Source organism: Nyctereutes procyonoides, unplaced genomic scaffold, assembly GCF_905146905.1.
Source record: "Nyctereutes procyonoides isolate TBG_1078 unplaced genomic scaffold, NYPRO_anot_genome, whole genome shotgun sequence".
Taxonomy (NCBI): Eukaryota; Metazoa; Chordata; class Mammalia; order Carnivora; family Canidae; genus Nyctereutes; species Nyctereutes procyonoides.
The window spans coordinates 24,904,476-24,920,350 of record NW_026575139.1 but is presented as its reverse complement, the minus strand read 5'-3'; the positions used below and the strand labels follow the sequence as shown (position 1 = coordinate 24,920,350).

Sequence of the window (15,875 nt, the reverse complement as noted above, 5' to 3'; positions counted from 1 at the left end):
GGACTTGGCTGCCAACTCACACCACCAGAGTCAGCCTCTTCCTAAGGTTCTAGGCAACTCATTCTACCCTGCAGGATCCAGCCACAGAAGCTTCTGGGACCTTGGGCTGTAGCTCCTGGATGGATATGGCCAAGGAGCCAAAGGGGCCCCCACCCAAGCTGATTCAGAGGGCAGAGCAGCAATGACTGAAGCACACCCATCTCATGCCCAGTGTCATGCAGGAACCCAGCCAGATCCTGGAGGACAATAGCCTCCAAGCCACTTCCCTCTGCCCGTTTCTTTCCCTCCCTGTGTGTGGGCTCAACCAGAGGTCCCAAGGCCAAATGGCCCTCTCACTGCCTTGGCGAGCAGCCCTCACCTACACAGCTCCCACTCTGGCCCCTGTAGCCCTCCTCACAGGCGAGGCAAGTGTAGGAGCCGGGGGAGTTGACGCATCTCCCATCAGGGCAGGTGCCAGGGTGACGGCATTCGTTGATATCTGCAAAATAACATCCCCTCCCTTGGTCATCCCTGGGAACCACAGCACATGGGTAGTTCAGTGAGGAAGCAAATCCTTGACCCTGCCCTTGGTGGGGGAGAGGGAGGAATGCCAGTTTCTGTACAGATGGAAACTAGGAAAAAGTGAGTGCTGTCCAGTGTTTCAGCTCCACCTCCCACCCACTGTCCTGGACAAAGAGAGATAGAAGAGCTTTAGAAAGGGAGACTCCCTGGGTGGGGCAAGAGGCCGTGGTCACCACTAGCTAGCTCTGGGAGGGTGGGAGAGTTCTATTTTGTGAGCTGAACTGTTGGGAAGGGCCTTCATATCTGTCTTGGTGAATCCTGTTCCCCTACATTACTGGGGTTGCACATGCTTGGGACAGCAGGTCCCAGAGACCTCAGAACAGATCACCAGCTGGGCAATGGAGGCAAAATGGGCTTCCCTGCACTAGGAGATGAGGACTGAGGATGACCCTCAGTCTTGGATGTGGCCAAAACCAGCCCTGAGCCTGATGCAGAGTCATGGATGGAGGCTGGCAAGGCTTCTTGACTGGAGGGACTTTTGTTCCAGCCCAGGGCACCCGGCATCCACTCTGGGGAGACCCACGAGAGAGTCAGAAAGGATGGGCCTGGGCACCAATCAGACAAACAGAGGAAGAGAGGACGCGAGGAAGGAGAGGAGCAGCCAGTCCTGGGAGAATGACAGCAAGGAAGAGGACAGAGATCTTGCTCCTGGGAACTGCAGGCAGTGTTCTTCCCCATGTGACTGGCATAGCTGCAAGTCCATCATTCAAGGAATACACGGGACTTGGGACTTGGGCTGAGTTAGGGAGGTCAAACTTAAACTCTGCGTTGGGACTACAGGAGGACGTTATGTGCCTCTGGCTCAATGTTGAGGCTCCCAGTTCCTATTTGTGACAGACAGATTGACTGAGCTTGAGGAAAGAAGAGAAATTACTCTTTGTAAATGAGTAACTGTCGTTCTCCTGGAGGAAGTCCACCAGCTTGGGCAGATTCAGAAACCCTTCTGCCTAAGAGGAAGATCTACTCAGCACCCATGGAAGAAATGCAAGAGGCAGGGCCAAAGGGTCAGAACACAGGCTTTCTGCAAAGAGACAAAAGCTGGCAGCTGTTGTTACAGAACAGAACAAGGGTCCCGAAGTGAAGAGTGAAAAGGAGGTGGTTTGGTCTGCAGAAGTCAGTTCACATCGAAGCCCTCGTCCCAGGGAACTGGGATCCTCTCAACACCCAAATTTCACCCCAAAGGTCCAGAAGGGGAAGATATACACAGGGAAGGTGGTTATTCAGCGGGGTATCTGTAAGGAGATGCCCAGAACCCCTAGGCAATCTTGGGGATACTGAGATAAGTCTCATCTCTACAAAGAGGGTAGCCAAGAGCCCCTGAATGGACTGTGGTGACACTGGGCTAACCTATTCTAAGGGGTTCTCTGTAAAGACAGAGATGGAGAGAATGCGACAGAGGAGGGGGACTGAAGGGTCTAGGGCCACCAGCTTTGGCCATCTGGGAGAGAGCAACCAGGACCATGGCCTTGGGGCCTAGGCTAAGGTACTGGAGGAGGATGGGCAAAGCCATTGGGAATGATAAGCAATCCCTGCTTCAGGAGATAAAGAGGTCAGGACCCATTTCTAAGACCACATTGAGAAAATATGAAGCTTTTGGATCTCTCCTGCGGAGATCAGGCAGGGTAGGAAGGAGATTAGATTTAGCAGGACTGAAGAGCCCTGATGTCTGGGCACGCTCATGGAGGTGGTGCACAAAGTGTCTTACTTATGCTGGGCATTAGGAGACCTGTGGTACTGATTGACTAAGTGTTCCAGCTCTCGCCTGCTGGGCTAGGGTGGGTGCCTCATGGTTCTTTGTGGTTGGGTGGAACCAGGGCACTAGTGCTGGCTGATGAGCCATGAAGTGTGTAATTTATGGACCAAAGCATAATTGTGAGCAATTCTGAAGAGCACTCTTCCTTTCTTCTGTGGAGACTGGCCACATTCAAGATACCGGCTATTCCTTTAGGCTAGTTCTAGAGTCAGGAGATGTGGGGCACAACCCCCAGCTGAGCCATGATGGGCCTGTGGCATTGGTCAGATACAAACTTTGCTGTGCTCGAAGTCCTGAGGCCTGGGGTTGCTTGTTAATGCAGCATAACCTCATCTATCCTGACACACCATTGCTGGCTTCCTTCCTCAGACCAGAGCCCCAGCTGGCGATTAGTGGATGTGAGAGGTCTGTCAGCAAGTGGGAGAAGGAAGGCAGATCACGGCAGCCCTTAGTCACTCCCTAAGCCAGGGAAAGGCTCCCCCAAATGGGGGGTGCATGTCACAGAGCCATCTGCCAAACCCACCCAAAGGAGCCAAGTAAAGATTCCAGATGACGTAGATCCCACTCCTGACCAGTCCATGTTAAGGGCATAGATTCTAGTGTCACCAGGTAGCCTGAGGCTGTTCCACCAACCCATTTGGTATGTGGACTGGAGCCAGATTTTCCTGCCTAGTCTGGGGTTTGAATTTTAATCTAAGATTACTGTATATTTTGCTAGGTTCTAATACTTGGTCGTCCGGGGCAGGACCTCTGTCTTACTCATTGCCCCACTCCTAGCCCACGACTGGGACATAGCTGGCGCTCAACAAAAGTTCGCTCACCAAAGAATGAGCCCACATGATGAAAACTCCACACACTCTTGCTATGAGGCTGCTGAAGAGACCCCAGAAGACTCAGGGAAACAGGTGCTTGCCAACCTGTCTGTACCCTGGGAAGATCCTGGAGTTTCCCTAAACCAGGGCTTCAGCCTTTGTGTGGGGAAATGTAACGGTGCCTGTCTCCGCTACTTGTGAGAGCATGGGGTGGGAGTGTGAGGGTGCCCAGGGGCCAGGAGCTAGAAGAATTTGGGTGTGGTTGGGGCACAGGAGAGCTCTGGCAGTCTGCAAACAGATCTAACCCCTCTCCGTGGGAACCTGGAGTCCTGGCATGACGGAAATGCCACTGAGACTTTGGATGGGCCGCTGTCCAGAGCACTCGGGCCTTCCATCAGAGACTTCTGAGTTGAAGTGGAGAGAGTGGTTTCTCAGTTGGAGCGAGAAGAAAGAGGGAGAGGAAATTGACCGGGCTCCCAGGGTGACGGCTGGGTCTGTGGTTGCTGATGGAAACCTGGAGAAGTTTGCAGGCTACATCAGGCTTTCAGCAGCCTGACGGTCCGCCTGGGGCCAGGAACCCTCTCTGACCTCCCAGCTGTGGTGTGTGTCTGGAACTTTTCCTCCAGAAGGGAAGGGGACAGTCCAGAGGAGTGGACTGGGGCACTGGGGGAGTCTAAAGGTGAAAAAGAATGGGAGCCTCACAGAGAAATACTGCCCCTGTGCACTGCAGGTCCTGTTGTATGCATTAGCTTAGCTGGTTAACTGGTCCTCACAGGGCCTCTGAGATGGGCATTATGGTTTCCATTTTCAGATGTCAAGACAAGAGCCAAGCCCAGGCCCCTTTCCACCAGAGCCTATGCCCATAACATGGACTAGTTAGTACAAATTTGATCTTTTTAAATGTACTGGTATTTTCTTGGTTCATCTCTTTTAGTTTTGCCTTTTTTTTTTTAAAATAAAATCTAATGGCAAATTTGTCATGTTGTCATGCTTAAATGAGGTCATCTATCCAGTACTCGCACAGCTCCCGGCACAGAGAAGGAACCCATCCAAAGCTAACTCTCTTCACTCTCCATTCTCCTGGAAAATGCTAGGCTTTCTGACTCCATCGTGCTTATGAGGACAAAGAGAGTACATTTTGGCTTTAATGGTGTATAGCCCAGGGTATTAAAGGGAACTCAGGTAGAGGGAGGCATTGCGAGGAGAAGGTGACCCCCTGGGGGCGCAGATAGTTGTCTGTCCTACACTTCCAGCCACCTCTCCCCTTTGCTAAGACCTGCTACAACTCCAGACTTTGCTTCCCTGATAATGGCAATGGGAAGGGGCATTCTCCTTTCGCTATATATTCACCTCCAGGAGGCTGTGAAACCAGGCAAGTCCTGGCCAAGAAAAACCTGGAGGCTGGGAGGTGGCTAGTCCTCACCTCGGATCATGGGTAGGATTTCTTTCCAGAGAGAACCTTGATTTACCCTCATTTATTCCTATCTCAGCTGGTCTAAGCACACAACTCAGGCCTCTTGCAAGCATCTGACACCCCAGCCTGGCAAGGAGGTGGTGGCGGCAGGGTTGCCAGGAGCTGGTGTGATAGTAGCAGCTTCAAGCCAGCCTGTAAGGAGACTGGTTGGCAACAGCACAGCCGCCTTTTGGCAGAGCCTGGGAAACAGAGCAGGGATCGGGGCTCACACATTCACTCTCCACTCATTCACTCATTCAGCTAGCATTTGCTGACATTTGTCCAATGCAGGACATTTCTCAGGTGTCTGCGTATGAGTCATCTAAGGATATGGTCCAGTCCCGAGGAGCTCACAGCCTAACAAGCTTTAGCAAGTAGGCCAGGGCTGAGGCCCTAAGCTCTTCCCACATAGACCAACTTCTCTGTCACTTAAGAGAGCAGCGTGACTCAAGGCGAGGGAAGAGGCATACAGCGGGATGTTTCTGGGGTCTCATGTATACAGAGTTGCTTGTGCTCCCCTGCTTTGGGGGGGCAGGCAGGAGGCCAAAAGATCACAGAGGGTATAGACAGCCTCACGAACTCCCTGACAGTGGGCTCAGCATCCAGGAGCCCAGTGGGAGACAAGCTGAAAGGTGAAGTGGGGGCAGTTAGAGCCTGGAGAGGCGATGGGGTGGCCGGCTGCCCCCCATCTCATTTCTTACCTTGACAGTGTCCCTTCCTGACCATGATGTAGCCCTGGTCACACTGGCAGTGGTACGAACCCTCCGTGTTGGTACATCGTCCCCCGCTGCACACCTCTGGCTGCTCGCATTCGTCTACATCTGTGAACACACAGAAAAGTCCTGAGTTGGGCCAGCTCTGCAGGGAGTCCGGGGGCATCTCTTCAGAGATGCTTGTGCTGAGGCCCCAGCGGGAAAGGCAACCTTGCTACAGCTATGATTGGTGGGAGACTCCTAGGCCAGGTCTGAGACTCCTCCAGCGCAGGCCTCTGCAAACCCCCGAGTTCCTTTCTCCCAGGGATACTACTTTGGGGGCCTTCGGGGACCCCTGCCCCAAGGCAAGGGCTGGTCTTGAGTCAGATGGCAGTCCAGATGGCACTACTGGAGGAGGCCAATAAAGTCCCCCTCCTGGCCCCAAGACATCCTCCAGAGGTCTGTTCCTAGAGTTATTGAAGGCCTTCCCCAAAGTTAGGGATTAAGCAGCCAGAGAGAGAGCATCTCAGGCAGCTGTGGATCTACTGAAGCAGTTTATTCCATTGTCCCAAAGCGTCCTGGTACCCCGCAGTGGCTCAAAAGTCCGACCTTGGTCACATCACTCCCCTGCTTAAACCCCTAGTAGGTTTCCCTGATGCTTCAGCCTGGCTCACGAGGCCTCTGCCACCTGGACCCAACCTCTCTGTGTTCCCTGATCCCCACTGGTCCAGCCACCACGCCTTGTTCATACAGATGTTTCCACGTGGAGTATCTTTCTTCGCCTCAATGGTCAGCAGAATGCTACTCCCCATTTCAAGGACTGGTTCAACTGATCAACCAAGGTTGCTCTGGCCACTTCCCATTCCTTGCCCCCATAGTCAAATCGATGGAGGATTTACCTTCGCCCCCCACCCCCCGCCCCACAAGCCCCGGCACTGGTTCAAACACTTCACTGGGTCCCTGTGCAGATTAAATGAGATAATCCAAGTGAAGGGCCCAGCATAGTGCCTGCCTGGCACAAATTAAGCACTGAAGAAATGTTGGCTATTATTATTCTAGCATTAAACCTACCCTACAAAATCTGATCTCCTATGCCTGGCATGTGAGATCTTTTATGATCTGGCCATTGTCTGCTTCTCTCACCGTTGTCCCACCTCTTAGCTCAGCCATGCAGGCACTGCTTCTGAGCTTGGGCGTGTGCTGCTCACCTGCCCAGAGTGGTTTCCTACCCACCAGCTTGGCTGTCTCCTACTCATCTCTCAGGTGAGGCTGACCTCTCCCCTCCAGGATTCCCTTAGGACCCAGCCATGAAAGTAACTATTCATTTGCCTGCTTTTTTCTCTCCCACTGCTGAGAATGTCCCTTATTATCCTAATGTCCCCAGTGCCCGGCACAAAACTCTCAAAAGTACTTGGTACATGAATGGAATAGTAACCATTGGTTTATAGACAGTGCTTTTATCTGAGTGGTACTTTGTAACACTGTAGTGCCCAGTGGGGTCACTGGCAGAAGGTGTAAAACGCACCACCACCCCCAGGCCCATATCTGGAGAGTCTGCCCAAGCAGTACTGGAAACTGCGTTATAATCACTTTCCAGGCATTTCTGAAATAACTAGTCCTCAGTTTGAGACGCTGTGGTCCCAGTGGAAGAGAAAAGGAAGCTCAGACACAGAGCCGCATGTGGTCACTTGATGAAGAACCCATGGACTGGCAGGGCCGGTGAGGAGGCTGAGAAAACAGACTTGCTTTATGGAAAAAAATGGGCAGAAAAACAGAAAAAAAAAACAAACAAAAAAAAAAACCCAGATCTTAAGGCCCCTACAAAGATGGATGAAAACTTGCTGTAAAAGGTGAAACTCTAACTTCAATGAAAGAAAGTGTAGAAGGATATCTTTGTAGCTTAGGGATGGGGAAGGATGTCAGAAATAATGCCCCAAAAACATAAAAATTAAGGCAAAATGGTGAATTTCAATATGTCAGAATTCAGGATTTCTGTTAAAAGTAGGACATGTGTTGGGGATCCCTGGGCGGCTCAGCGGTTTAGCACCTGCCTTCCGCCCAGGGCGTGATCCTGGAGACCTGGGATCGAGTCCTGCATCAGGCTCCCTGCACGGAGCCTGCTTCTCCCTCTGCCTGTGTCTCTGCCTCTCTCTCTCTCTCTCTCTCTCTCTGTCTCTCATGAATAAATAAAATCTTTAAAAAAAGATTATATTTATTTATTCTTGAGAGATACAGAGAGAGAGAGAGGCAGAGACACAGGCAGAGGGAGAAGCAGACTTCGTGCAGGGAGCCTGATGTGGGACTTCATCCCCGGACTCCAGGATCAGGCCCTGGGCGGAAGGCAGGTGCTAAACTGCTGGGCCACTGGGGCTGCCCTAAATAAATATAATCTTAAAAAAAAAAAAGAAAAAATAAATAAAAAAAAGAAAAAAGAAGGACATGTGGATAAGGTTAGTGAGCAGAGAATGAAATGAGAGAGTGGCAATATCTAAACCCAGACAAGTGGGGATCCCTGGGTGGCTTAGTGGTGTAGCACCTGCCTTTGACCCAGGGTGCAATCCTGGAGTCCCGGGATCGAGTCCCGCATTGGGCTCCCATGGAGCCTGCTTCTCCCTCCTCCTGAGTCTCTGCCTCTCTCTCTCTCTCTCTATGTCTATCATGAATAAAAAAAAAAAACAAAACAAAAAACAAAACAAAACAAAACCCAGGCAAGTATCTGGAATATGTAAGGAACTTCCAAGGAGCCACAAGAAAAGCCAGCAACCACAGGAGAACTGAGTGAAAAATAGGAACAAGCAATTTTCAGATAAGGAAACCCAGCGGCTAATGTACAAAGAAATGCTCATACTTATTTGTAAAGTAATATGCTTTAAAAAATATTTAATGTTCAAATAATGTATACTGATCAATTAGTTTTACTTACATTCGTTTAAATTCTATAAATTGTTATAATTTATATTAATTAGTTATATAAGTGGAGGAAATAATTTATTAATGATTAAATAATGAGATATTACTTTATAAGACTGGCAAAATTTAGAAAGTGGATGTTATCTTGAATAAGGTCCCATCAGGTGGCAGTCAAGCCCCACTGGGAGAAGCACTGACAGCTGATCCTGGGCTCCCTCCCCAGCTGTTGGGGCCAGCAGAGACATCCCGGACTGGTGACACCATTCCCTGCAGTGGCCACTGCTTGTCCCCAGCCAATGTCCCAGGCTGGGCCTGCAGAGAGCAGTGCCTCTGACCTGCAACACCTGCTAATGCCATGGAGCCCAGCAAAGTCCCGAGAAGCCCCTCATCCCCAGCCTCTCCCCTCACTACCTCCAGGCCATTCTGAGCAGTGCTGCTGAGTCACAGCCCTGAAAGCCAGCTGAGGGCCATCCCCACCCTCTGCTTACAAACCTCTCCTGGCTGCTCGTGGCCTGCCAAATGGTGTCCAAACACTTTAGCCTGGCACTCAAGACTTCAAAAACTGGCCCTGGCTCCTGCTACTTCCTCCACATACCCTTCGCTCCAGTCACACTGGATTTATCATTATTCCCAGGGCATGCCAGACTTGTTCACCACTCTGCTCTCTGGAGAAATGGTTCCCTTCCCCTGGAATACTCTCCGCTTTCTCCATTCCCTCACCGTGAGTGTCAGAGACTGTCGGAAACACAACGTGCATTGGGGCCAGAATGACTTTCATTCTGTTTCTAGTTCTGCCACAATCATGTAGGAGGTCCCTGGGTATTTCAAATCACCTCTCTGAGCCTCAGTTGATTTAACTATAAAATGGGGTAAGGATTTCTACCGCATGGGGGTGGGATGATGAGCTTCATATGATTAGGGCTTAGGACTGGGCCAGCACACAGAAGGGCTCATGAAATGGTAGCAATAACTATTCTGTCCCAGTTCCAACCCTCCCTCAAAACATGCAGTGAAACATGCCTGCATCCTACCATGGAGAGCCAGCTGCTTCCTCATCTGGATCCTACAGCACCACACGCACACACCTTACTCACTGCAGGATCCAGAGCTTACATGGTACCTGGCATGTGGGTGCTCAACGCTCGGTGTGAATGAAGGGCATGTGTAATCCCCCCACTCTGATTAAGTTCCCTGCTTGTTCTCTGCTCCCCTTACCCCATATCAGGTGAGGGGACCTGCGTAGTCTTGGTCTCTGCAGACCAGGTCTTTGGGGGGTTAGGACCTGGGGGACCCTGGTAGTGAGAAGACGCACAGCTTCCTGGTCTCCAGGAGGGGGCCCTGAGTGACGCTGGGCTGCCCCGGCCAGAACCAGCACTGTGAGCCTCCAGAGCGGCAGTGCCATCCTCCAGCTGAAGTGTTCCAGTTGGTGAGGCATCACAAGGTACTGCTTGCAAAGTGCTGCATCATATTCTCTGTGAGCTCATTCATAAAAATGTACGTGGAGGCTTTGTATCACGGGGCAAATGCTGGACATTAAAGGGTTTGTGTTGGAAGCCGCTTTGCCCAGGGCCCTGGAGGGGGGGGAGGCAGGCCTTCCCAGGGAAGTTTGAAGATATGCAGGCTCTCTGAGTTGCTGAGGACCCTCTGCAAAGGCACTCGTGCTCCCCGGTCTGCCAGGAGTCCCAGCCGGTGCCTTCACATGCCGCCCTCCTTACCCAAAATGAAAGTAGTCACTCAGAATCTGGGGACTAGACTTTAGGTTTTCATCTCCAGCCATATCCCCCGACCCTCTCACACTCCCAGCTCCAGCCACACCTCCTTGGATCCTTGGGAACTATTGTTATCTTTCAGGTTTGAACCTCTCCTCCTGGTCTGGTCTCAGCATAGGGGTCGGCTTCTATTCAGGTCCAGGTCAGAGCCCTGAGTCTCTGTTCTCACAGCCCCTGTGCTCTGCACACTGCAGTGCAGTGCCGAGTGCTGCGAATGCCTAGATCCTCTTCCACCTCAACACTCACTGTGGGGTCCTGTGCCTCTCCCAGGGACACAGGCAGGTTTGCTTACCTTGGCATTCCTGTGTGGTCCCTGAGGTGGCCAGTGTGTAGCCAGGGTAGCAGAAGCAGGAGTAGGAACCCACTCGGTTGACACAGTGCCCTCTTCCTGCACAGGGGTCCCTCAGACACTCGTTGTCATCTGAGCAGAGAAAGGTGGGAAAGGGAGGTCAGGGAGACCTTTCTTTGGGCACCTGCCAGCAACCTGCCAATGCTAGGAGCTGGACAGGGGATGGTGTTGTGGGTCAAGGAGAAGATGAGGGAGTAAGGAGAGAAGGCTGGGGAGATGAAAAATCTCTAAGGCTGGGGTCATGAAGTCTGCTCATAGGGCCCACTCAGGCACCAAGGGCCTGGGGCAGTGGCCCAGCACCTCCTCCTTGCCCCATGTCCCCCTCCCTCAGTGGCCCCCTGCTGACTTTCTTTCCTTCAAGGCACAGTGGATGTTTTTCTTTTGTGTAAAGCTCTTGAGATGGGGGATCAGCGGAGACATTTCTAACTAGGCTAGGCCTTGGTCTGCTCTGTAGGCAGCAAGATGGCTAGTTGGAAGGGTGGGCTGATCTCAGAGCTGAGGGCTCCAGGCACTGGTCAGGGGGCCCTGGGGTGGCTTCCCACTCTCCTGGAGTTCTGGAGACTCATCAGATGGTGCTTCTGGAGGCTTGTCTCCCCAAGGTTTAGGTTGGTTTTGTCCACAGGGAAAGCACTCTTCAACTCATTGGCCACACAGCACTGCTTGGACTTTCTGCTGCCTGGGCTCTTAACTCTGTCTCCAGCCACCGTGTGAGCCCATGGTGTCCCAGTGCATACCCGTGCAGTAGGCTTGGCTGGGATGCAACTGGTAGCCGGGGTTGCAGATGCATTTGTACCCATCTGGGAGGTTCACACAGGTTCCAGGGCCACAGATGTTGGTGGTTCCAGCGGCACATCTGTCAATGCCTGTGGGAGACACAGCCAAGCAGAGGTTATGCTGGGGTGAGGACAGACGAAGACAGTGGAGCAGCATGGTGAGAGTATGGGGGACAGGGCACAGGTCTCAGAGGACCCACAGAAGCCTCACTCCATTCTTGGCTGGGCCCTCTCATATCCATGTGAAGCATGGCCGTGTATAAAACCCCTGGCACCCCTCCCGGGACCCTGTCCCAGGATGGATTACAGTAGTGCATCCCTCTGACCAAGACCTAGTGGCCTCCACTAACCCATGTCCCAGTAAAGGGCCTCCCCTGCTGAGGCCTCCAGCCTGACTTCTCCCTGAATGAGGGCATGGCTCTCACCCCCAGTCCACAGAGCTTCCCTTCCCTTTCCCCTGGACAGACAGACAGAGTTGGCAAGGAGGGTGTTGGGGGAGAATTGCCAGAGGGAGAGGAGAGCTGGGCTGGGGCCAACCCAGCAGGGCCTCGGATGCCATGTTGAGACAGGCCCACGAGAAAGGGGGTCACGCAAGGTGGGGTATGATCAGAGCCATCTTGGAAACACCACTCATCTTGCCATGCCATCTCGCTCAGAAAGGCAGCAGATGGCCCATGGACTGGGCAGGGAGGCACAGAGGGCTCTCAGAAACTTGTTGAAATAATTCAAACAAGGACTGCCCTGGGTGGTGGTTATGGGGTAAAAAGTACAGAGACATGCTGAGTTCAGGAACAGTGGGTTGACTTGCCTGGATTCAGCAGTGGGGCTGTGTAGAGGACAGAGGCTCTAGCTTTTTCGAACTGTGTCCTTAACGCTAGAAAAGGGCCTGGCGCTTAGAGCATGCCGAATGGGCACATGAATGCGTGAGTGAGTGGCGCTTGCAGCCTTGCATCTGCCCTAAGGTCTTCGCTGTAAGCCCACAGGCCCAGGCTCCCCCGCCCTGCCTCACAGCACGGAGGTAACCCTGGAGACCAGACGAGCAGACAAGGCCTGTGTTGGTCCACAGCAGGCCTCGCGGTGGTTGCTGAGTGGGACTGAACTGAATGTGCACTGGCCTGCTTGCAAGGCTACCCTGTCCCTGGCCTGGCTCCAAGTTTGGGTCAGCCCAAAGGGAGGGGTGGGGGAGCTTGTGGGGACCCCCTGCCTAGTTCTAAATATCCCCCCAGAGGGGCGAGGCTGGGAAAAGGCAGGGGAGAAGGAGGATTAGGCTGTGGGTGGTGACTGAGGGGGGATTCTGTTCTCCCACATAGCTGATAGCCACTGTGGAGCCTAACCTGGGCTCTTCCTCCTGCCCCCCGCCCCCGGCCCTGCCTCCAGGCCCATTTTCCTGCGCTGGAGAACCCCCAAGGGAGCCCCTTCACCCAGCTTCTCTTGCCTGCCTCGCAGAGGAGGACGAGCAGTGCACTGAGCACAGAGGACAGAGGTCCCGGGAAAGGGCAGCAGGTTACCCAGGTTCACACCTGGGAGGGCCAACCCCCTCCTCCACCCCCGTACTCTCTGGACTGTCCCGCTGGGCTGCATGGTCTCTCTCTTTGCCAGAAGAAATCCAGAAATCTCTCTCCCCTGAGGTGAGCTCAGGCTGTGAGGTGAAGAGGTCAGCCAGCCCCTGGCGAGGGCACACGCGAGGGTGTGCGCGTGAGCACATATGTGCACAGGGAGCAGCTGCGGCATCACCAGCTTTGCTTCTCTGGAACCAAGTCCCCAAACAATGAGCCTTTGAGGAGGCTCATTCCAGAGCAAGGTGCATTTGCCAGGGATTTCCCCCACACTGCACCCCCTCACCATTGTAGGCGGCCAGAGAGGGGGAGCGCAGGCTCTCTGACAGTTAAACAACCTTGAGAACAGAACCACTATCCTTCCAGAAAGCTCGCTGTCCCTGTGAGCAGGAGACTGCCCCGCTGCCCGGGCACTCAGCCGACTCAGGGTGGACAGGCTGGAGGAGCCAGGCTCCTGGAGGCTCGCTGCGCTGCCCTTCCTCCAGAGGGCCCCCCTGGATTCTCCTAGAAAGTCTCCCAGTTAGGGGCACCTGGGTGGCTTGGTAGGTTAAGCATCTGCCTTCATCTCAGGTCATGATCCCGGGGTCCTGGGATACAGCCCCAAGTTGGCTCAATGCTCAGCCTGGAGTCTGCTCTTCCCTCTCCCCCTTCTCCTGCTCTCTCTCTCTTTCTCTCTCATTTTCTTGCTCTCAAATAAATAAAATATAAAGAAAGAAAGAAAGAAAGAAAGAAAGAAAGAAAGAAAGAAAGAAAGAAAGAAGAAAGCCTCCTAGTAAGAGGCTCCCCTAAGACCTCCCTTCTCTTTTTGCTCCCCCACTTGACTGGTGCTCCTGACAGGACCTCTGTGTTCACAAGAGGCACCCTGTAAGATGAAGCCAGGGGTGCTGAGTCTGAGCGGGAGTTCACTGGAAACTGTGCATCTGGTGGGAGAGGCCCTGGAGTTGGCTCTGACCAGCCGCACCCCACCAGGCTGACTGCAGGTACCTGAGGGGCCCAGGGCCACCAGCTCCTCAGCAGGGGTGGTCACGTGCTCTTCTTCCTGGTTGTCTGGGATCCCCTGTCCAGGAACCGGTGGCGTTGGTCTTTCTACGGCATCTCCTGCAGGGGAATGGGGGGTGGAAAGGGGAGGGCAGCTGGGCCACGGCTCCTTGGCCACCCACCTTCCCAACCCCGGACAGCGTTCCCTCCAGACATACTGGCAGTGGCCCTTCCCTCCTCCTGCCATGCCAACTGGAGAACCAGGGCTGGGGCCTAGGGTGGGTCAGCCCTTCTGCCTCCTACTAGTCTCCAGATACTTAACCTAGTTCCAGACAGAGTCAGAGAATCTGAGAGCTCTAATGGGTCCTAGAGCACCTCCAGTCTCAGCTTCCCTTTCACAGGTGAGGAGATAGGGTTGTGGAAATGGCCACTTGTCCAAAGCCAGCCAGCTTGGTGGAGACAGAGCACTTGGATAGTGCCCTGTCCCCAACTCCAGTCACCCTCTGCAAGCTGGGGTCTGCAGAGCTCCAACTATTTCCCAAAGGAAGATAGGTCACTGGGGAGGGGCTCTGGGGACCTGACCAGCCCCTGCTTCAGCCAGCACTTCCTCTTTGGTCTCATTTATACGTTGAGTGGCACCATGAAATGCAGAAAGGGTGCCGTGGCTAGGGAAATACTTGCAAAACGTCCCAGGGTCTTTCACTGACCTTACAGCACCTTAGGTGGATAGAGCGCCCACAAAAAAGCATTCACATGTCATACCATTCATGACCTCATCTGATTTGAGCCGCATGTATCAGCCCACAGTACAAAGTCTATGGTTTCTCCTTCCCTCCCTCCTGTTATCTGGGAGCTGCTAGGAGGGAGGGACTCACCTGGGACCCAGGCAGGTACTTGGGTAACACTGGTTGTGACCTGCACAGAAATAGGAGAAGGTCACTGTTGCTTCCTCTGTCACCTCCATGACGTGCTTTCTTCCACCACACTCACCCCTGCCTCCAGGCTTCCCGGCCACCTCCCTTCTTCACTTTCTCATTCCTTCCAGCTCTTGAGGAGTTCCTCCTACATGCTGGGCATTCTGCCAACACTTTATGTCCGTTGTCTTAATTAATCTGTTCAACTCTCGGGTGACAGTCAGTTGTACTGATTAAGTGAATGATGTATATGGCGTGCCAGCTCAGTGTCACACCAGCAATGCATAATGATCCTCTCAATGCTATGAGCCCAGATAAAGCAACAGAAGCTCCAGAGGTTAACTGGCCTACGTAGGGTCACAGGGCCAGTGTGGTGAAGCTAAGAGCCTAGGCCATAGTGCACAGCGGCGGTGGACTAGGAGGTGAGAAGGGGCAGAGGATGACAGAGAGGCAGGGGCCTGCTGGGGGCTGTGAGGACATGGACGTAGAACTCTGGTCTGGGAGGACAACACATGACTCTCCAGCTCACTTCCAGGGAAAGAAGCACCTGACAGTCAGGCATGCAGGTTGGAGGGGCAGGGGGACAGGGAAGGGATTGACAGACTGGTGAGGGAGAAGCAGGTGCATTCTTCTGGAATGTTTTTCTGGGAGAACATTCAGCTCTTTACAGGGGAAGCCTGGGCACGGGGAAGGGAGTGAAGAGGGCATCCACAGCTCTGCTTCCTCTTCTCCATGAGCCACTCCCAGAGGTGATCTTGTGGTGTAAGCAAATCAGGCTTAGAAAGTGCCGAATCCAGAATTAGTCTGGAAGCAGTTCTAGACCTTATCTGCACTCATAGGACGTGTTCCTACTTCCTTTCCTTCCCCAGAGCACCCCAAATGACAGAACACGGGTACAAGAGCTGCTGTTCTTCCTTCCCTTGGGGTAAAACTAGATCTTTGGAGGGACCCTCCCACTCCAGCATCTCTCCAGGTAATGGAGACCCTACTCATAATCCATCTGTCTCCCTTTCCTCCTTCAGAGGACACTGCCCTACAGTGTCAGTGCCCACCCTGTCCCACTCTCTGCCACGCTTGCCCAGCCTCTGCTGGGAGGACGCACTCACCTGGCCAGTCCGAGAATCTCCTGGGAAGGAAAGGTGAGAGCATGAGCTTGGGGAGGAGAGCCTGGCTGCCTTCTCCCTCCCGCCCACGGCCAGGGTTGGTTCAGTCTCTGACTCCTGACCTGGCCCCAGAGGCCAGCAGTGGAGAGAGCGCAGGATCTTTTTACCTGCTGCTGCCCCTCCGGCCCAGCCGGGACTGCCCGCCACAGATCCCATCATGCCAGGCCTGGAGGGCCAATGCAGTGGCTCCCT

The 15,875-nt window shown here is 53.4% G+C and overlaps 1 protein-coding gene across 1 annotated transcript in view; it reads right to left on the bottom strand.

Moving 5' to 3' along the window:
* LTBP2 (latent transforming growth factor beta binding protein 2) overlaps positions 1 to 15,875 on the bottom strand; it is a 100,163-nt gene that overhangs the window by 11,654 nt on the left and 72,634 nt on the right. The window contains exons 13-19 of the mRNA XM_055304567.1: positions 15,627 to 15,646; positions 14,482 to 14,521; positions 13,613 to 13,726; positions 11,034 to 11,162; positions 10,243 to 10,371; positions 5,281 to 5,400; positions 359 to 478 (exon numbers count right to left, since the gene is read on the bottom strand). Of these exons, the coding sequence (XP_055160542.1) occupies positions 359 to 478; positions 5,281 to 5,400; positions 10,243 to 10,371; positions 11,034 to 11,162; positions 13,613 to 13,726; positions 14,482 to 14,521; positions 15,627 to 15,646 (672 nt within the window). The remainder of the gene's footprint in view (positions 1 to 358; positions 479 to 5,280; positions 5,401 to 10,242; positions 10,372 to 11,033; positions 11,163 to 13,612; positions 13,727 to 14,481; positions 14,522 to 15,626; positions 15,647 to 15,875) is intronic.